This window comes from Rhinoderma darwinii, chromosome 10 (assembly GCF_050947455.1).
Source record: "Rhinoderma darwinii isolate aRhiDar2 chromosome 10, aRhiDar2.hap1, whole genome shotgun sequence".
NCBI lineage: Eukaryota > Metazoa > Chordata > Amphibia > Anura > Rhinodermatidae > Rhinoderma > Rhinoderma darwinii.
In genome coordinates this window covers 90,128,660-90,150,439 of record NC_134696.1, presented here as the reverse complement: position 1 = coordinate 90,150,439, position 21,780 = coordinate 90,128,660, and the positions used below count along the sequence as shown (strand labels likewise).

Below are 21,780 nucleotides of genomic sequence, written 5' to 3'. Positions count from 1 at the left end.
ACACACTGATGATTTCTTCTGCAGGCAGTTGCTTGTCTGTGACTATCTCTGCAGGAGCTGCACACTGACTATACAGCTGGATCTGGCAGATATATAATCATCTTTTCACTATTCTGACTCCATGACCAGGCTGTAAGTTGTAGGGCCCTTGAGACAATCTCACTGTATATGTCTGTATTGAACCGGTACTCACACCAAGACACTGTCAGATAGCGTCAACTCAGCTGAAGAGGCACGTGGGAAGTTTCCAGAGAAGTTTATTTTCAGGCTGAAATACTTGTAATGTACACAAACCAGCAGGTGAAAAGATGATATTTTGCCAGAGTTGAGCAGGAGATGACTACACAGTATGGGAACCATGAGGAAAGACAACTAGGCACAGAAAGAAGGGAGGAGCTATTACCTCAGAGCCTAGCTACAGGGAGATAGCAGGGACAAACTAAATAAAGCAAAGCAACTGCAATAGGAGTATATAACATAACATGACAGTGAATAGAAACCTAAGTCGAGGGACATGACACACACCTTTTTTACAACAAACATTAAAATAAGTCTCAATACATAAAACATCCACACATATTGGGTATTGGCGCGGCCGTAATAACCTGCACAACAATTTTTTTGCATCATTTATGACGTGTACGCTGTAAAAAAATAAAATAAACACGGCTTTCATTCACTTATTAATGTGAGGCGCGAGGTGCGATGAATTTAACCTCCATGTTCCTCACATTAACAGTAATTAACCCCATCATGTACCTCACACATTAACCCATTATGACTGAGAAACATGATGGGATTAATTAGTATTAATGTGAGGCACATTCAAAATTCATCATCACACGTCGCGCCTCACATTAGAAAATGGAAGAACTTTTTTTTTTTATTACTGTTGGCAAAGTATCGAAATTGGTATCGAAATCGCAATACTAAACAAAGTATCGGTATCGAAGTCCGAATTCTGGTATCGTGACATCCCTAATATGTACTGAGCTTGGTTCTAGTGCTATATTTATGTACTGAGCTTAGTTGTGGTACTGTATATATGTCAGATCTTGGTTCTATTGCTGTATTTATGTACTGAGCTTGGTTGTGGTACTGTATATATGTCAGAGCTTGGTTCTATTGCTGTATTTATGTACTGATCTTTGTTCTGGTGCTGTATATATGTCAGAGCTTGGTTCTAGTACTGTATTTATGTACTGACCTTGGTTGTGGAACTGTATATATGTCAGAGCTTGGTTCTGGAGCTGTAATTATATAGAATATATTTATAATAACAAAATTGCAGGGCAGATGGAATTGTTTTCAATTCATTGTATAATTAATGGGAATCTGTCTGGTAGTTTTAACCCCTTGAACCGCCACCATGCGGTAATACATGACCTGATAATATTTCCAATTGTATGTTTTTTTGAGATGCAGCAAAATCTATAAAATCAACTTTTAAAACGGCACACACTATATGCTAATTACTCATTAAAGGGTCATGGGGCGGTGCCGCTATCCTGAAGAGTCACATAGTCCTGCCTCCAAACCCACCTTTCCATTTTTGATTGACATCCCCCTGGCTGATACAACTTCCTCGGATGCGCCATTGCATTGTACTACTTGGTGGGCTGTGTGGCACTATATACAAAGGGGGGCTGTGTGGCACTATACACATGGGGGAGCTGTGTAGCACTATATACAAGGGGCTGTGTGGCAATACTAAGGGGGCTGTGTGGTACTATCTACTAGGGGGGCTGTATGGCACTATTTAGAAGGGGGAGGGCAGTGGCTCCATCTACAGGGGCTGTGTGTGGCACAATCTACAGGGGGCTCTGTGTGGCACTATCTACTAAGGGGGCTGTGTGGTACTATCTACTAGGGGAGCTGTATGGCACTATTTAGAAGGGGGAGGGCAGTGGCTCTATCTACAGGGGCTGTGTGTGGCACAATCTACAGGGGGCTGTGTGTGGCACTATCTACTAAGGGGGAGCTGTGTGGCACTATATACAAGGGAGGGGGCTGTGTGGCACTATATATAGGAGGAGCTGTATGGCGCTATAAACGAGGGCTTTATGGCGATATCTACAAGGGGGGCTGTATGGCACTATCTACAAGGGGGAGGTTGGGGGCGCTATCTATAAGTGTCGTGTGACTGTCTACAGGCGGGGCTGTATAGCACTTTCTACAGGGGGGCTGTATGGCACAATCTACAGGGGGCACTATCTATAACGGGGGCTGTGTGTGGCATCTGGGGGGGCCCCAGTCAAGAGTTTGCCTAGTTACGCCCCAGTATACATGGTTCTCAAAGTTTATATTTATACCCAGTGTCAAGGTTTTTCAGCCTCTACATGTAAATAATAATAATGTTTTCATCCACTGACAGCAAGCAGAGATATTACAAGTATGAGAAATATTTACTTTTCATGATAAGTTGATTAAACTATATTTAGATAAAATCAGAAAACTCCTTAGAGGGGACCTTTCACCTCTCCAGGTGTTTTTATTTTAGTAAATACTTGTATTCCCCTTGAAATATAAATACAAAACATATAGAATTCTATCTGTTCCTCTGTTATTCCTTCTAGAAATCTAGAAATAAATTGACATCTGGGCGTTACCATTCTCCTTGTCAGAGGGGCGTGTCCTTACACTCTCACTCTGTCAGCACTGATTGGACATTATCAGACTGTGCAGGGACACACCCCTTTGGCAAGGGGAATGGTTACTCCAAGTTGTCAATTTATTCATACATTTCCAGGAGGAATATCAGAGGAACGGCACAATGCAGAGTCGTAAAAAAAGATGAGGAATACAAGTATTTACTAAAACAGACATGTCTGGAGAGATGACAGGTGCTCTTTAATATCACTGCCCGCAAGGTCAATACTTAAAGAGGCTCTGTCACCAGATTTTGCAACCCCTATCTGCTATTGCAGCAGATCGGCGCTGAAATGTAGATTACAGTAACGTTTTGTTTTTTTTTTAAAAACGAGCATTTTTGGCCAAGTTATGACCATTTTTATATTTATGCAAATGAGGCTTTCTAAAGTACAACTGGGCGTGTTTAAAGTTATGTACAAGTGGGCGTGTATTGTGTGCGTACATCGGGGCGTGTTTACTACTTTTACTAGCTGGGCGCTCTGATGAGAAGTATCATCCACTTCTCTTCACAACGCCCAGCTTCTGGCAGTGCAGACACACAGAGTGTTCTCGAGAGATCACGCTGTGACGTCACTCACTTCCTGCCCCAGGTCCTGCATCGTGTCGGCACCAGAGGCTACAGTTGATTCTGCAGCAGCATCAGCGTTTGCAGGTAAGTAGCTACATCGACTTACCTGCAAACGCCGATGCTGCTGCAGAATCAAATGTAGCCTCTGGTGCCGATGTGGCCGACACGATGCAGGACCCGGGGCAGGAAGTGAGTGACGTCACAGCGTGATCTCTCGAGAACACGCTGTGTCTGCACTGCCAGAAGCTGGGCGTTGTGAAGAGAAGTGGATGATACTTCTCATCAGAACGCCCAGCTAGTAAAAGTAGTAAACACGCCCCGATGTACGCACATAATACACGCCCAGATGGACTTTTACTGTAAACACGCCCAGTTGAACTTTAGAAAGCCTCATTTGCATAAATATAAAAATGGTCATAACTTGGCCAAAAATGCTCGTTTTTTAAAAAAAAAAAACGTTACTGTAATCTACATTGCAGCGCCGATCTGCTGCAATAGGAGATAGGGGTTGCAAAATCTGGTGACAGAGCCTCTTTAAATTGGGCAGGTTGTCTATGTATTGTAGCATAGCCATACCATAATTTGCCAATGCCACATCTTCAGATGTTAAGCCACCGATTTGATGCTGTAAAGCAAATTAGTTGCAGATCTGCTTCATCAACGACCGCTGCCATCTAGAGGATTTGCTCAGCAATTACACACACACTCCCTATTTGTTATGTTTTTAATAAGGATCGAGAAATATGAGTTTACCAGGCATCTGAAGCTACAGAGTATATAAATGTCATACGGCAGGCAGGGTTATATATCTGACACCTCCATTTCTACCCACATTCTTTAATGTAACCTCTGGTTCCATCAGATTTTTTTGCAACCTCCTCCTTAGGGGCTTAGTATAAGTGACTCTATTAATGCATCACAGTAGGTGTCTGATTATTCTACGCTTTGGAATAACTGCGCTTCAGCTACTTTGCAAGAGCCTTGGAAATAAGAAACCGATGAAGAAAACTCACAAGATCATAACACGGGATTGGAAACACATAAAAGACTCAAATTATATATATATCAACACTTTGAAAGAATTTCTTACATCAGCAGTAAATAGAAAACATCCAAACTTTACATATAGACATGCAACAATTTGATCACAGCACCATAGAGGCAATACACACATCTTTTATGGGGCCATGGTGAGCCCCCTGGCTCAACACTGCACTGCTACTTGTGCATGCCATGACCCTGTCATACTGGCTATCTGCAGCTGCCACTAGGGGGAGCTCACTGTATACAGATGGATACAGCTCCCTTTGAGTTCAATATTGGCTATATAAATAGATATGTAGTTAGCTCCCCTAGTGGTGGCTGCAGAAAGCCAGAATGGTACAGTTCCCCTTTACGGATTTCAGTGGGAAGTGGGGCACATTCTGAGTTTTACTATAAGGCCCTTTCATAAGATTTCATATGGGGTTTTCTTTCTGTCGGATTCCATACATATATATATATACACGACAGAAACAATATCTTGGCTTGCTCCATTAGATGCAGAGTTTTTTTTTGTCTAGGAGCATTGTTTCTAAGGGAGAATATCTCAGTAACACGGTGACATCCAGAAGTACCATACAGCAGCACGCAAAGTGCCTATATAGTAGGGAGCTGTAGGGACTCTGTGTTCCTCTATATAGGCTCAGTGCATATGGCAATGCTGTTACTCTTATTTTGGGCTTTGTGACCCTTAAATAAACTATGAAAAAAAATTCTCTTGTGGAAATGTTTGACAACTGTGAGCACCTATTTAATAAAACCAGAAAACAAAACTTACATTTTACAGCTAAATTACTACACTGCCATAAAGTGAAGCTTTGTATAAACACATACTCCCTTGTTGAAGATGAAGTGTAACAAGGTGGATATGCTGCATAAATGTACACAGCGTATCTGTTATGGAACCCGCAGGGAATCCGGTCAAAGTACCAAACTGTGGTGCAGATTTTCGGGCGCGGAATCTCAGCTGCTGGAAAAATAAAAGGTAATACTTACCCCCCCCCGGGCCTTGACATAGCGACGCGTCCCTCTGTTTTTCGTGCAACCCGGCCTCTGGGGATGATGCTGCAATCCATGTGACCGCGGAAGCGTGTGATTGGCTGCAGAAGTCACATGGGATAAAATGTCATCCCAGGAGGCCTGGCTGGAGGGAGAACAGAGGGACGTGTCGTTATGTCAACGGGGAATGTACTACCTTTTTACTAACTTTAAACACAAAAAGATTTTTTTCGGATTTGCGCGGCGGAATCGCAGCTTTTCCCCCATGAAAATCGCAACATTTGCTATTTGTTGCAGGTTTTATCTCTCCTTTGAATTTAATGGGCAAAATCCGCAGCAAAAGAGCAGCGATTCCGCAGCATAAATTGACATGCTGCGATAAAAAAACAAAACAAAAAAAAAACACACCGCAGGTCAATATATAATCTTGGCAGATTTTTTTGCAGCGTGTGGATGAGATTTGTTCAAATGTCATCCACTCTGCTGCGACTGCAAATGCTGTGGAATTTCCGCAATGAAATCCATGGAAATCGCTGTCCTGGTTAAGTCCCATCCCCTTTGATACTGGGTGGTGAGAACCTGTGCAGGACTAACCTCTCCAAAGGGAAAACCAGGGCGGGGATTTGGCCCAAAGAAAGGAAAAACAAACAACAGGAACTTCATTCCCAAACCCGGCACCATTATGGCGCATTATGATATTTGCTATATCCTCTTTTATGTACGCCACTGTTCAAAATGTTGAATCCTAAACTATATACTGACAATATTACTCTTCATTTTTTTTTTTTATAAAAAACTAAATTACTACATTACCATAAAGTGAAACGTGGTATAAACACATACTCCCTCTGCTGGACAGACCAAGACATTACATGCAGTTCTGAGAATATTTATTAAAACAGAATTTTAGGGTTGAAAAATCAAATTCGGTAAACAATGTGTATTCTATGTCATATTTCTATAACCGTATTATAATTATCTATATTATAATAAACTTCTGTCTGCAGGTGATGACACTATTCTGCACTGCATGATATAGCCGTATATTTAGAACAGTGCAATGCTTCTTAGTATGGAGATATGGCTCCTTGGCTACTATTGATTTAGCATTTTGCTGTCTTGTGTTTCATATTTTTCGCTTTCTCAGTTTTCCAATCACCTCTGGGGAGCAACTGGCGTCAGTCCATGTGATAATCACACCTGCAAATGTCCTTGAAGACACAGCTTGCCTGTATGATGTCCGCAGACAGATGGAACGCAGCGTAAAGAAAAGCAGGAATTTCTTACCTGGGAGCATCAAAGCTGTCGTACGATCCAACCGTGTAGTGTCTGAACAGTCGCTTGGCTTTGTCACTCCGGCTCTCTGGTAAAGCACAAAGACAGTAAAATAAATAAATCTATAGAATAATAAAGATTTGGGTTATTTTACTACATTATGGGCATGATAAGATATTCATGTACGAAGTATAAAAAAAAGCAGAACAATTTCTAATAATAAAGGGGTCCGGTGGATAGGTCACCAGTACATGATCTGTGGGGGTCCGACACCCTGACCCTGCACCGATCAGCCGCTCCGGCTGCCTCCAGTCACCGGACATCCATGCCAGAAGCAATTGGCTCCGGTCATGGAATAGTGCCTGCAGGCCACCGGAGCAGCTGATCAGTGCGGGGTCCAGTTGTCGGACCGCACCGATAATATATTGATGACGTATCCGGTGGATAAGTCATCAGTTGTTCTGTAGTGGACAACCCTTTTAAAACAAAGGCCAATATACAGATATAGCAGAGCTGGGTTTGTCCTTCTACCCCATTACTGCCAAGCATGTACTGTATGTAATATGTCATGATGTTAACCGATTGCCTCAACAAGAATTTAAGGGTTAGTGCTTAGACCTTGCTATAATATTAAAGCCCCAAATGCAATATTTGGGGTGCAGTTCTCGTTTGAAGTTGGGGAGAGGGGGGTGAAAAGTTTTACTTCCTGTTTATTAGTCTGTATGGTAAGGGGTGGAAGGGGAACATGCAACTTGCTTTCTGATGAAGTTTAAGATTTATTTTTTTGTGTATGTCAAAAGGATAAAAATTTTCCTTTTTGGCAGCGAAAAGAGGGTTTGTGTGGTTTAGACAATACATTTTCAAATATTCAGGATCCACATCTAAGGAACATCTCTCGTTCTGGGGGACGGCGAGCCATTGCATCACACAGACAACCTATTGAAGGGAATGTATCATCAGAAAATGACATATTTAAATCAGGTTTTTATTAAACTCAAATAAAAAAAAAATCTTGAAAAATTAAAATGTTCACACTGGCCACTAGAGCAGTCACAATAGGCTGATGCTTTCTGATCTCTGTATCTCACTTATCAGCTTTGCTGTATAGAGTGGGATAGAATGAACAGAGTCATCTCATCTGAGGATGGAAGATAATGACAGCTCTGTGGTACTTCTGGAAGCTTAGATAAGGCAGGGTATTAACACTATACAGAATATGCACAAATCATCTGTATGCAGCTCTTCTGTCGCTTTTTTATCTCGAGTGGAGGGGGCTGTACTCCATCACTTCCTGGAGACTGTAAGCGCATGACCAGGAATTGCTCTGGAATTCCACTGCGGACAGTCCGCAGCGTAAATCCGCAGCGTACACGTTTCTCCATAGCTTTCCACAGCTTTTTAGTTGGGTTCGTTTACATGTTGCGGACAATTCCGCTGCGGAGCATAGGCTGCGGTGCGGAATTTGGTGTCCGCAGCATACACTGACTGTTGCGGACGTGTAGCGGACTTGTTGCGGACTCATTGTGGAATTTCTCCATTGACTTCAATGGAGAGTCAAAATTCCGCAATGAAGTCCGCAGATGTTATGTGTGCTGCGGAGTGTATTGGTTTTAATAACATGATAGTTCTTCATTCTGGCTGGACCTATATATTTCTAGGTCTACAGCCAGACTGAGGATGTCAATGGGGCTCCCGTAATTACGGGTGACTACGTGTTGTGTGCACCCGTAATTACGGGAGCGTTGCTAGGCGACGTCAGTAAATAGTCACTGTCCAGGGTGCTGAAAGAGTTAAACGATCGGCAGTAACTGTTTGAAGTTCATACTTACCGAGAACTCCCTGCTTCTTCCTCCAGTCCGGCCTCCGGGGTTAACGTTTCAGTCCAAGTGACGGCTGCAGCCAATCACAGTCCAATCACAGGCTGCAGCGGTCACATGGACTGCCGCGTCATCCAGGGAGGTCGGGCTGGATGTCGAAAGAGGGACACGTCACCAAGACAACGGCCGGGTAAGTATGAATTTCTTTTACTTTTACTAGGGAAAGGGCTGTCCCTTCTCTCTATCCTGCACTGATAGAGAGAAGGCAAGCCCTCTTCCCCTCAATACGCAATGGCTAGTCCGCATCAATTTAATGCCCATTTTAGGCAAAGCCGCAACAGAATCTGCAACGCAGATTCTGTGCGGCATTGATGCGGACAGTGTATGCAGAACTCCGCCACGTCTGGGCATACCCTAATAATCTATAACACTTTTCTGTCACTTCACTCCCATTCATTGCATCGGCTATAAAGCACTCACACCCTGCTGTTCTGTCTATACAAATAATATAGGAAGGAAGATTTTATCTCCAAAAGTTTTTAAAAATAAAAAATAAATAGCTGCAACATTTAAGAAAATAAAAAAACACGTTCAGTGCTTATTTGTGAAAAACAGCAAAATTGTAAGAAAATTTGCAAAAATTTGGATTTTTCTTATTTTAAATGCATCTGCTTGTAAGACAGATAATAATACCACACAAAATAGTTGCTAATTAAAATTTCCCATATGTCTACCTTACATTTGAATCGTTTTTTTTTAACATTATTTTAATTTTTTTAGAATGTTACAAGGCTTAGAACTTTAGCAGCAATTTCTCCCATTTTCAAGAAAATTTCAAAAGGCTATTTTTCAAGGACCAGTTCAGTTGTGAAGTGGCTTTGAGGGCATCATATACTAGATAGACCCCATAAATCACCCCATTTTAGAAACTGCACCCCTTAAAGTATTCAAAACAGCATTCCCAAAGTTTCTTAACTCTTTAGACGTTTCACAGGAATTAAGGCAAACTAGAGGTAAATTTTTTTTCTGTAACACAGAAGGTTTTACCAGAGAAACGCAACTCAATATTTATTGAGTTGATTCTGCAGATTTAGGAAATATCACACATGTGGCCCTAGTGTGATAATGGACTGAAACACCGGCCTCGGTAGCAAAGCAGCACCTAGTGGATTTTTGGGCCTCCTTTTTTTTAGAATATATTTTAGGTTTGAAAAGGTCTTGTGGTGCCAAAACAGTGGAATCTCCCCAAAAGTGACATGGTTTTGGAAACTACACACCTCAAGGAATTTATCTAGGGGTATAGTTAGCATCTTGACCCCACAGGTCTTTTCCTATATTTATTGGAGTTTGTCTGTGAAAATGAAAATATCCTTTTTTTCTAAAAAAATATAAAACAATTTAACTTTTACAAGGAATAAATAATAAAAAGCACCCCAAAACTTGTAAAGCTATTTCTCCAGATTACGGCAATACCCTATATGTGGTAATAAACTGCTGTTTGGATCCACAGCAGGTCTCAGAAGGGAAGGAGCGCAATTTGGATTTTGGAGCGCAGATTTTGCTGGATTGGTTTTCAGTGCCATGTTGCGTTTGCAATGCCCTGGAGGAAACAAAACAGTGGAAACCCCCCAAAAGTGACCCCATTTTGGAAACTGCACCCCTCAAGGAATTGTTCTAGGGTTATAGTTAGCATTTTGACCACACAGTTGTTTTGCTGAATTTAGTGGAAGTAGACCGTCAAAATTAAAATCTACTTTTTAAAAGAATTCTTATTATTTTTTACGGCGTTCACTGTGCGAGTTAAATAATGGTATATTGTAATAGTTTGGACTTTTATAGATGTAGTGATACCAATTTTGTTTATTTGTTTTATTTTATTATGAATGTTCCTACTCAAAGACAAAAAGCAGAGATCTTTAAAACCGTGAGGAATTAATACAGAAAATATATTGCAAAATTGTATAACATTTAAATAAAAAATAACATTAATTTGCCTGAAAGTAGACAACCCCTTTAAGTGTGCCACGGCACAACTATCGCTTTTGGGGGGGGGGGCATCATTAAGTACTAGATCAAGAATGAGAATGACAAGGAAGAGTGGAATATTTTAGATAGCAATAGGAAGTGTCATTCAGTGGAGGTCCGGGTTGACGTGTCGTCCATATTGAGATGGCGTTAGGGTTCTGCAGTTGTGTTTGGTAACCCATACCTCCTAACTGTCCCGCTGTCCCGGACGGCCGGGGTATGACCAGCTGTCAATTCTGAACCCAATTCTGATGCAGGGAACCATCAGCTCCCTGCTTCAGAATTAGTTTATAGTGGAGGAGCAGAGGGAGCTCCTTCGCTCACTAAGGACTCCCTGAGCACAGCGCTATTTTAAGCGCTGTGCTCGGGGAAGCCCTTGACGTCACTGTCCATATATGGACAGTGACGTCAATGGCTACTCCTTGAACGGAAACCCTGTTACCGATGATCTGGCCGGGCATTCCGCTCCTAGAGGAAACCTCTGAAGTTACTGTCCATATATGGACATTGACGTCCGGGGCTCCTCCTGTAGCGGAATCCCCGGCCAGAGCCGGCAACGTCCATATATAGACAGTGACATCAGGGCTTCCCTCTAGGAGCGGAATCCCCGGCCTACGCTCTGGCTGGGGATTCCACTCCTAGAGGGAGTCCCAAAGGCGCTATCTACAGGGGGGTGGCACTATCTACATAGACACTGTGGCACTGTATAGGGGCATTATGTACAGGGGACACTGTGGTATTATCTACATGGGCACTGTGTCACTATCTACAAGGGAACTGGCACTAGGGGCAGCTAAGTGGGCATTATACTTTATGGGGCAGCGATGGGGCATCGGTTGTCCCTCTTTGTGATACTTGTAAGTTGTGAGGTATGAGTAACTGTAATGTCCGTGGCTGCGGGCCGTCAGCTCCAACCTCCTCCTGACAGCCGCAGCCACGAGTCGGCAAGCGCTGGCCCCAGCCTCCTCCTCAGGAGAGGCCAGCGCTCGTGTTCACTCACCTCAGCCGGATCCCGCGCACCGGACTTCTGGTGTCTTGAACCCGTGAGTACCCTGGACTATAAGAGGGATCCAGCCGCCTGCTTCTATGCCTGAGCGTTGTTGATATTTCCTAGTTTGTCTATGTGATGGCCCCCTAGTGTGTTCCTGTTTCCTGTTCCTGTACCTGTTCCAGTTCCTGTTCCTTGCATTCCATACCATCCTGGTCGAGCACTGTGCTGTGCCCAAGTCGTGTCGTGCTGTATCCCACATGTGACCTGCTTCACCTCGCCTGAAGTCTACCTGCTGTCTAGTTCCAGCCGAGCCTGCCTTACTGCTGTCCGAGCTGCCACAGGTACCTATACGAACTATAAACATTGTACTGTGCCCTGTTGGCCAGCTGCCATACCGCCAAGGCGGTACGGCCAAGTGGGTCCAGAGACCTTTTGTGACAGTACACTCAGGTCATGGACCCCGCTGGTCGATTCAAGACTATGACGACGTCTCAAGAGATGCGAGCGGATATGCTAGACCTCCGTTCTCGACAGGACCAACTCCTCCAAGCGTTGAACATTCTTGCACGTCGGCAGTAGGCACAAGCTGCCGTTCCTCCTACTATACCTCCTGGCATTATTGATCCTCAGACTACACCTCATGGCAGTGTTGACATGCGTGTTTCTTTGCCACTTCCTGACCGCTATGATGGAGAAGCAAGTACCTGTCGTGGATTTCTGAATCAGTGCCAGATCCACTTCAGCCTGTATAATAGGACATTTTCGTCTGATGCCGCAAGTGTCGCTTTCATCATCTCCCTCCTCACTGGCAAGGCTCTTGCATGGACGAACTCTATCTGGGAGAGACAAAGACAAGAGACCCGTGACTTCCAAGCCTTCCTCCGGACTTTTCATATGGTGTTTGAGGAGCCTGGTCGGGTCTCTTCTGCAGCGGCTTCTTTGATTAACCTACGCCAAGGAGACACCTCCCTGAGTGAGTACGCCATCCAATTCCGCACCCTGGCGGGAGAAATGTTTTGGAACAATGAGGCCCTGGTGCCTGCATTCTGGCATGGACTGGCTCCTGAAATTAAGGACGAACTTGCCGCTCGGGATCTGCCGTGGATGACCTCATCCTTCTGTCCGCCTGGATTGATATACGGATCCGAGAACGTCTCCAAGAGGTTCGACGGGAAGGAGTCCTTCCCAGGTTTTCTCCTACTTTGCAGCAACCCCTGCTGTCCTCAGATGTCGATCCTCCTAAGGAGTCTGTGATAATGGACCAATGTAAGTTGTCCACCCAGGAGAGACAATGCAGACGCACTTCTGGACTCTGTCTTTATTGCGGCCTCGGTGGCCATCTTGTGTGCCTGTGTCCCCAAAGATCCCAATGCCTAGGGTTGCTAGGAGAGGCAACCTTGGGTAAGAATGGACTTCCGTCTAAATTGTCCATACCTGTGAACATAGTGTCCGGTGTGAGAAAGCATCAGGTCTCTGCGTATCTGGACCTGGTGGACCTTCTGCAATTACCCACCACCCCTCTGGAGAGCCCGTTGACAGTTGCCTCAGTGAATGGACTACCTCTGCCACACCCAGTTATAGCTGTGACCAAGCCGCTGAGGCTCCAATTAGGGGCCCTTTACTCCGAACTTCTGTAGTTTTATGTCCTACCCCAAGCCGTTAACCCTGTGTGGCTCCGACTGCATGCCCCAGTCCTGGACTGGAATTCTGGGGAGGTTCTCAAGTGGGGCCCTGAGTGTCAAAGCCGTTGCCTCGTACAGATTCGTTCGGTTCAGCCTTCTCTGCCTCGGTCATTGGCAGGATTGCCGAGTCATTATGCTGCATTTTCGGACGTCTTCAGCAAGAGGGAGGTGGAGACATTGCCTCCACATCGGACGTATGACTGCCCTATCGAACTGATTCCTAGTGCATCCCTTCCCTGTGGTAGGGTATATCCTCTCTCCTTGCCTATGTGAAAGAGAACTTGGAGAGGGGCTTCATACGAAGGTCTTCCTCCCTGGCAGGAGCCAGGTTCTTCTTTGTTAAAAAGAAAGATGGCTCTATTCATCCTTCCATCGACTACCGAGGTCTGAACCAGATCACGGTGAAGAATAAATATCCGTTGCCACTGATTTATGAACTGTTAGATCGTATACGTGGAGCCAAAAAAAATTCGAAACTAGACCTGAGTGGGGCTTACAATCTAGTCCGGATTCGCCAGGGTGATGAATGGAAGTCTGTATTTAACACCCGCGATGATCACTATGAGTATCTAGTAATGCCCTTCGGCCTGTGTAATGCTCCCGCGGTCTTCCATGAGTTTGTTAATGACATTTTCCGTGACCTCCTCTATGTTTGTGTTGTAGTCTACCTTGATTTTTTTCTCCAGCTCCTATGACGCATCAGAGACATGTCCGTCAAGTTCTGCTACGGTTTAGGGAGAATCATCACGTACGCCAAGTTGGAGAAGTGCCTGTTTGACAGAGATGCTCTACCCTTCCTCGGCTACATCGTCTCGAATCGAGATCTCGAGATGGATCCTGAGAAGGTAAAGTCTGTCCTGGAATGGCTACGCACTCAAGGCTTGAGGGCTATACAGCGCTTTTTGGGATTCGACAATTTTTACAGGCAATTTATTCCAAACTTCTCCTCACTGACTTCTCCCATCTCTAACCTTACTAAGAAGGGTATGAACGCCAAGGTGTGGACTCCCGAGGCAGAGTCCGCATTCAATAGCCTGAAGAGTGCCTTCACGTCAACCTCTATCCTCCATCATCCGGATGTCTCTCTGCAGTTCCCGTTGGAGGTGGACGCATCCTCTGTCAGTGCTGGTGCACTCCTGTTCCAGAGAGGTCCCAAGGGCAAGTCAATGGTATGTGGATATTTTTCTAAGCTCTTCTCTTCCGCAGAACGCAACTACTCGATTGGGGATCGGGAGTTACCGCCCATCGAATTGATTCTGGAAGAGTGGCGACATCTACTAGAGGGCGCAGCTCATCTGATCCTAATTTTTACTGACCACAAGAATCTGACCTACCTCCAGATGGCCCAACGGCTGAACCCTCGTCAGGCCATGTGGTCACTCTTCTTTACCAAATTCCAGTTTGAGCTCCATTATCGCCCGGCCGACAAGAATGTGAGGGCCAATGCCTTGTCCAGGTCTTTCGAGACGGAAGACACCATAGAGGGTCCACAGAACATTATTGATCCGTCTTGCATTGTCTCTGTCAATCCCCTGCAAGTTGGGGACAGTCCTCCAGGGAGGACTTTTGTGCGCCTGGCTGATCGTGGAAGAATCCTCCCCTGGGGACACTCCTCTAGACTGGCAGGTCACGCGGGGGTACGTAAGACCCGGGATCTGATTGCTCATCATTTATGGTGGCCCACGCTGCCCAAGGACATTATGGACTTAGTTTCTTCCTGTTCTGTATGTGCAACCAACAAGGCCGCTCACTCCAGACCTGCGAGTCTGTTCCAGCCATTGCCTGTGCCCAATGCTCCCTGGCAGCATATAGCTATGGACGTTATCACGGACCTGCCTCTCTCTGCTTGATGCAGTGCTGTCTGGGTGGCGGTGGACCGATTTTCGAATATGGCCCACTTCGTTCCTCTGACCGGTCTTCCTTTTGCTCCTCAGTTAGCCAAGCTTTTCATCCAACACATCTTCCACCTGCACGGCTTGCCGCAGCATATTGTGTCTGATCGGGGGGTTCAGTTTACCCCGAAGTTCTGGAGAGCCCTCTGCGGACTCCTCGGTGTGAAGTTGGACTTTTCCTCAGCCTACCATCCTCAGTTCAATGGTCAGGTCGAGAGGCTCAATCAGATCTTGGAGAACTACCTATGCCACTTCATCTCCAAGCAGCATGAAGACTGGGTGCAGTTGCTCCCATGGGCTGAGTTCTCCTACAATAATCACACCAGCTAGTCTACAAGGAATACACCGTTCTTCATTGTCTACGACCAGCACCCACGAATTCCTCTCCCTGGCCCGATACTTCCGAGGTACCAGCGGCTGACTCCACTTTTAGAGACTTCCTGCAGATCTGGTAGCAGACTCGATCCTCCATCCTAATGGCAGTCAACCGCATGAAACGGAAGGCTGACACAAGAAGAAGAAAACCTCCTCAGTTTCTTCCTGGCACAAGGGTCTGGCTGTCTTCTAGGAATATCCGACTGAGGGTGCCATCGTGCAAATTTGCTCCCAGGTTCCTCGGACCACTCGAGATCCTGCTGCAGATCAACCCTGTCGCCTACAAGCTTCGGCTGCCTCCTACCCTCAGGATCCCCAACTCCTTCCATGTTTCCCTCCTGAAACCGGTGATTCTGAACCGCTGTTCCAAGACTCCCAGCCCTGTGGTTTCCTCCAGCGGCTCTTCAGACACCTTCGAGGTTAAGGAGATCTTGGACACCAAGAAAGTGAGAGGAAAAACTTTTTATTTAGTGGATTGGAGGGGGTTTGGTCCTGAAGAGAGGTTCTGGGAGCCAGAGGAGAATCTCATTGTCCCTACTCTTCTGAAAAAGTTTCCCTCTCGCTCTGGTCCCAAGAAGAGGGGGCGTAAGAGGGGGGATACTGTAATGTCCGTGGCTGCGGGCCGTCAGCTCCAACCTCCTCCTGACAGCCGCAGCCACGAGTGGGCAAGCCAGGTCAGGAGAGGCCAGCGCTCGCGTCCACTCACCTCAGCCGGATCCTGTAGGGTGCGCGCGCATGCTCGTGCCCGCTCTTAAAGGGGCAGCGCGCGTACCAGACTTCTGATGTCTTGAATCCGTGAGTACCCTGGACTATAAGAGGGGTCCAGCCCCCTGCTTCTATGGCTGAGCGTTGTTGATGTTTCCTAGTTTGTCTATGTGATGGCCCCCTAGTGTGTTCCTATTTCCTGTTCCTGTACCTGTTCGTGTACCTGTTCCTGTTCCTTGCATTCCATACCACCCTGGTCGAGCACTGTGCTGTGCCCAAGTCGTGTCGTACTGTATCCCACGTCTGACCTGCTTCACCTCACCTGACGTCTACCTGATGCCTAGTCCCAGCCGAGCCTGCCTTACTGCTGTCCGAGCTGCCACAGGTACCTATACAAACTATAGACATTGTCCACAGACCCTTCATGACAGTAACCATTGATTTCAAAGACAAGTCATTGACATGAATGGGATGTAGCATGGCAGCGCCCAGTCCCCAGGGTGGAAATTTTGCCTATAAATACAGTTAGTCAGTGGGATGAGAAGTTCTCTGCATTCTCCCGCATTGTTCTATGTACTTTCAGTGTTCTGTTCCACGAGGCGACATAATAGATTTTATTTGCTTTTTCATTCACGAAAACTGTACAAAGTTAGTATGAGGATAATTATTCACATTACCATGTGAGTCTCTTCTAAGTCACACATTATATAGACTGTGCCATTCAAGGAAGACTTCATAGTCAACACTCAACGTCTGCTGGGGTTAATTCATCGCAGAGTCACGATCATGCGTAAGAAGCAGCATGATAAATCCACTGATTAGTTAGCTGGCATAGTGCCCAGTCATCTCTTATCCTGCCACAAGTATTATCTCCATAGATCTACCCTGCATTGTCCTGCAAATCCCACTGTCATCATGAGCACTACAGGCCATAACATCAATTGTACACACAAGAGACAAATGACTCATGCTGGAGGTGCAGTTCCACCTAAAGGCCACCAGGTGACAGCAGAGATTCATGACTTTTTACTGTTTTTGGAAGGAGAGCGGTCCAGTAATACAGCAGGGAGCATAGGGGCTTCAGTTATTTTATGTCAGCCTGTGTCTGCCGTGTTATATTGACAAAGAAAGCTACCGCATACAGGGATGTCTCTGTCGAATGGTCATTAATTGTATTTCCCTGTGCCTGCTTTATTGGATTATATAGTGTAATCTTTAAACCCTTCCTGATGCAGCCATTTTTCGGATTTTCACTTTTATTTTTTCCTCCCCTCCTTCCAAAAGCCGTAATTTTTTTTATTTTTTCCATCAATATTGCCATATGAGGGCTTGTTTCTTGCGGGACGAGTTGTAAATTTTCAAAGCTCCATTTATCGTACCATATCATACACTGGGAAATTGGAAAAAAAAATATTTGTGGGATGGAATAGGAAAAAAACAGCGATTTCTCGATCTTTTGGGTGGGTTTTCTTTTTACGGCGTTCACTGTGCAGTAAAAACAACATGTTAACTTTATTCTGCGTGTCAATACGATTACAGCGATACCAAATTTATATCGTTTTTGTTATGAAAAAACAGCGATTCTGGCATTCTTGATTTTTTATTTTTTATGGCGTTCGCAGTCCAGACTAAATAATGATATATTGTAATAGTTCAGACTTTTACGGACACGTCGATATCAGTTATGTTGATATAATTTTTTTACATTGTGCTTGAGGGAAAATGCGAAAAAGTTTTTTACTTGTCTTCCTAGTGGACTTGAGCAAGCGATCGCTGGATCGCCTGCACGATGTACTGCATTACTAATGTCTTGCAGTATATTGTCACACTGACAGTCTCCTATGAAGCTCTATGAACACACAGCCGACACGCTCGTTCTATGGAGCGGGCTCAGCCCGTGAGCCGGCGCCATACTCCCCCATCCAACGTGTGCCGTATATATTCGGCGGATGTCGGGAAGGGGTTAAATATGCAATTCCCTAACATACTGTATATGCATACGGTAGGTCCAGCAAAAGGTGAGCCTATGCTAAGTATGTATTGTTTAATAATCGCAGTCAAGCACCTTCCTTTTTCTTACACTACAGTATATCTTTCTTACTGATACTTTCCCTGCATTAAAACCTAGCTAAAATTGCCTGTACATTATATTTCTTGAAACTTCAATTGTCAGAGCAATATATTGAGTAGTGCGAGAGTCGCATGTACATGCAACTTTGATGCTTTTTTCACACAACTGAAAATTTGCGGTTGGAAATGAATGAGGCCGCATATCGTTCTTACACAGGGGTCCTCTGGTGCCATTGTCTGCCCCTGCGTAATCTACTATCATATCACAAGACTGTTGGAGCCAATGCCAGAAGTGGATCCAAAAGGAAGGAAAGGTAAATAAAGAAAACGATAAAGAAAAGACTGATGTATCTCCTTTATTTTGTGTCCACTCCTGTGTTTGGCTTAAAAGCTGATCCAAAAACGGCATCAAAACTGCATGTGTGATCCTGGCCTTAGTCAGGTACGCAGCTGTGACATCACAACTCCTTTTCTGTCAGGTACGCAGCTGTGACATCACAACTCCTTTTCTGTCAGGTAAGCTGCTGTGACATCACAACTCCTTTTCTGTCAGGTAAGCTGCTGTGACATCACAACTCCTTTTCTGTCAGGTAAGCTTGTAGGAGGGACCAACACTGTCGGTAGCGCAATGCAAGAGACACAACTCCTTGGTACAACTTCTTTACTGTTATAAACACGTACGGGAATTGCTGTTCAGTAATAACACGTACAGGAATTTCTCTTTTAGCAATAACACGTACAGGAACTTCTCTTCTGCAATAACACGTACAGGAATTTCTCTTCTGTGGATCAGACAGGAAGCCTGAGGTTGGGGACTTCGATCCCGCTGGAAGTCCCCCGGAGAGAGGTTGTGCCTGAACCCACTTTGCGAGGCTTGGCTACGGTCACGCCGCTGTCAGTCACGGTGGGAGCTACCCACAACTGGCAGCCTATCCCAGGGTAAGAGTCACACTCTCGGCCCATGGATCGCGTCGTGGGAATCAGTGAACTACCGTACCTACTGGCACCATCACGGGTCCTTGCGCAGCTATCCGCTACTTTTCGCGACAAACCCTCTCTCTCCTCAGTCGGTGGTCCGAACGTTGGACACACCTAGGACGCAACTGAACCGGTGAGGTTGACACTAACGGTTGTACAAGTCGATCTAATAGTCCAATAAGTCCCGTCAATCCGACCGTTCCTTCTGTCTGCCCCGATCCCAACAATATTAGCCAATAACAGTTCAAGCACTCTTACAGGCGGTGATTACAGAAGTCGTACACTCTTGGATAAACGCAGGGAGACTGGCACGGGTAATGAGATAGCGCGACTGTTCTTGGGCATAGCTTAGCCTGAGTTGTCTGTCACTTTAAAGACTAGTCTTCTATGCGCACTGTGGCTGTGTTTAACGAGGGACGTCACTCCTGGGAAGAGTCACTGGCTATGGCAAGGGCACGGCAATTTCTCTAGGAAGGGACCTAGAATCCTGGTCAGGAGGTTTTACGGTCTATAACCGGTACCTGTGGCTGTTGGCACACTCCGTTGTGCTCCAGACGGTCCTCCGTCCTTCTGGATGACTGCGGTGGGTACACTCCGTTGCTGTGCCCCTCTGTTCTTCAGCGATGGCTGCCGTGGACACACGTGCTGGCAGGCTCCTATTTCTCACTGCCAGCCAATCTTCTCTGTGGGCTCAATCACCCTGTCCGGCCACCGGCTCTGCTGGTCTCTCTCCACTTTCTCTCCTCTGCTCACTCGTCGGCACACTACTCTGCACCCTGCTGCCGTTCTTCTCCTTCTTTCCCACCTTGCCGGGCCTCTCCTCCCTGCTCTCCCGCTCACACACACTCTTCCTTCACTTCCGGTTCTTTTTTCCTCGCCTGCCACGTGACGGCCTCTCCTCCTTCCTCCCTCCAAGCTCGCATCGCGAGACTTCCCCTGCTTCCGCCCGCCGGAGCGCCTGCTCGTGCTGTCGGCAGAGCGGCCGTTTCCATGACGACCAAGATGCTCCTCCGTTCGGGCGCCAGACATCAGAGACCGGCTGTGTTCCTGCGTTGTCCCGCGGCGCGACAGGTAAGTGTACCCCTTACAAGCTACTGTGACATCACCATACATCCCAAGTGTCCCTCCAATTAGGGAAATTCCCTACTTTTTACCCAAGTCTCTCTGTGCCTCTTTGCTTCATGAATGCCCTTTTTTTTTATAATACCACATGCTTATAGTTTTTGCAGGTGGCAGCCGGGCCTTGTGATATTGGGGGAGAATAGGGTGTTAGTACTTTGTGTGGTACACTTAGAAGGTGCTGGGAAGCCCGTCTTATCTAATTGTCTGGGCATAACTAATAGGCTGTAAGCCAGAATGATGCACTACACGTTACCATGCGACTGGTACACCTATATAAGCCTTAGGCCACATACACACGAACGTGCTTTTGTGGCCGCAATTCCCCTGAAAATCCACGGGTGAATTGCGGCCTCATTCATTTCAGTGGGCCCATGCACATAACCGTGGTTTCCACGGTCCGTGCATGGCCCAGGAGCCCGGACCGCAGAAAGAACAGACATGCGGTCCAGGCTCATAGAAAATAATGCACGTGGCCATGTGCACAGCCCGCGATTTGCAGAATGCCTTGGGGGAGGCCACCATGATCAGTTATGTAGGCAAGGAAGGAGTTAAGGGAGTTAGGAGGGGTGGTTAGGAGGTAGTGGGGTGGAGGTTAGTGGGGCGAGGCTAGGATATTTAAGGGTGGGCAGAGAGGAAGGACGCCGCCATTACACTAAGCAGCACAGGAAAGCTTGTCCTGTACTGCTTCAACTATGGATGCCCTACTCACTCAGCTCCGTGCGGCTGTGGCAGAACGAGGCATGGCGTGGCTTGCGGAGGGGCTGGGGCTATCCGGCTTCGAGCTCTGTGGTGAGCAGACGGGGCGAGGAGCGGGTGGAGCCCTCTGCTCCAGCAGCAGGAGCAGAGGATGTGTCAGTGGTTGGATCCGGGGCTCCGGCGGTGACGTCATCTCCTGCTCAGCAGCGGTCCTGTCGCACGAAGCCTCCCGAGCGATTGAGCCAGGCGCCGTGAGACAGGTGCCGGGTAAGGAGCCCCATGAGGGACCCTCCAGGCTGGGCTCCCCGCTCCGCTGCCGGGAGCAGGACGACCCGGTCTGAGAGGAATCCTGTCAGCCGGCCTGGCTCAGCAGAGGTGGCGGGGCAGGCTCCCTTGCAGCTGGGACCGCCCTCTGCGTCCAGACGACGGGATCCAGGATTTGCGGCGGCCCGTGCTGGCGATGATCCAGTCGGTCGGCCCGCCTGTTCACAAAATGATGTCACGGGTTCCAGGCATGTACCACGGTCGGTGGTGACACGGCGAACAGGTGGGCGGCTACCTGCGGGCCGCAGGGTGGACGAGGTCCCCAACAGACTGGCGGAGAGGCCCAGTTCGTCCGCGCTAGCCCGGAGCGCTTCCTTGGAGAGTCGTGGGTGTCGGTCGTGTGGCGCTTGACCGGGGCTGGCTGGTCCGGATGAAGTTGACGACTGGGATGTCGGTGGACAGGATGGACGTCTGAATGAATACTTCGCGCCGGCTGGTGGAGACACAGCACCTACGCAGCCTGGTGAGTTGATGTCTCCTGCTTTTTGATTGCCTGCTATATTTCGGTCCCCGGGGTGGGGGATGGGTTTTTACTTGCGCCTACGGGGTTGCCGGGGTGTAGCGGGGG

At 46.7% G+C, this 21,780-nt stretch overlaps 1 protein-coding gene across 1 annotated transcript in view; it reads right to left on the bottom strand.

The window, feature by feature from the left end:
- The window catches only part of SHANK1 (SH3 and multiple ankyrin repeat domains 1), a 382,494-nt gene that overhangs the window by 114,604 nt on the left and 246,110 nt on the right, over positions 1-21,780 (bottom strand). Inside the window, exon 14 of the mRNA XM_075840236.1 lies at positions 6,548-6,623. Within this exon, the coding sequence (XP_075696351.1) occupies positions 6,548-6,623 (76 nt within the window). The remainder of the gene's footprint in view (positions 1-6,547; positions 6,624-21,780) is intronic.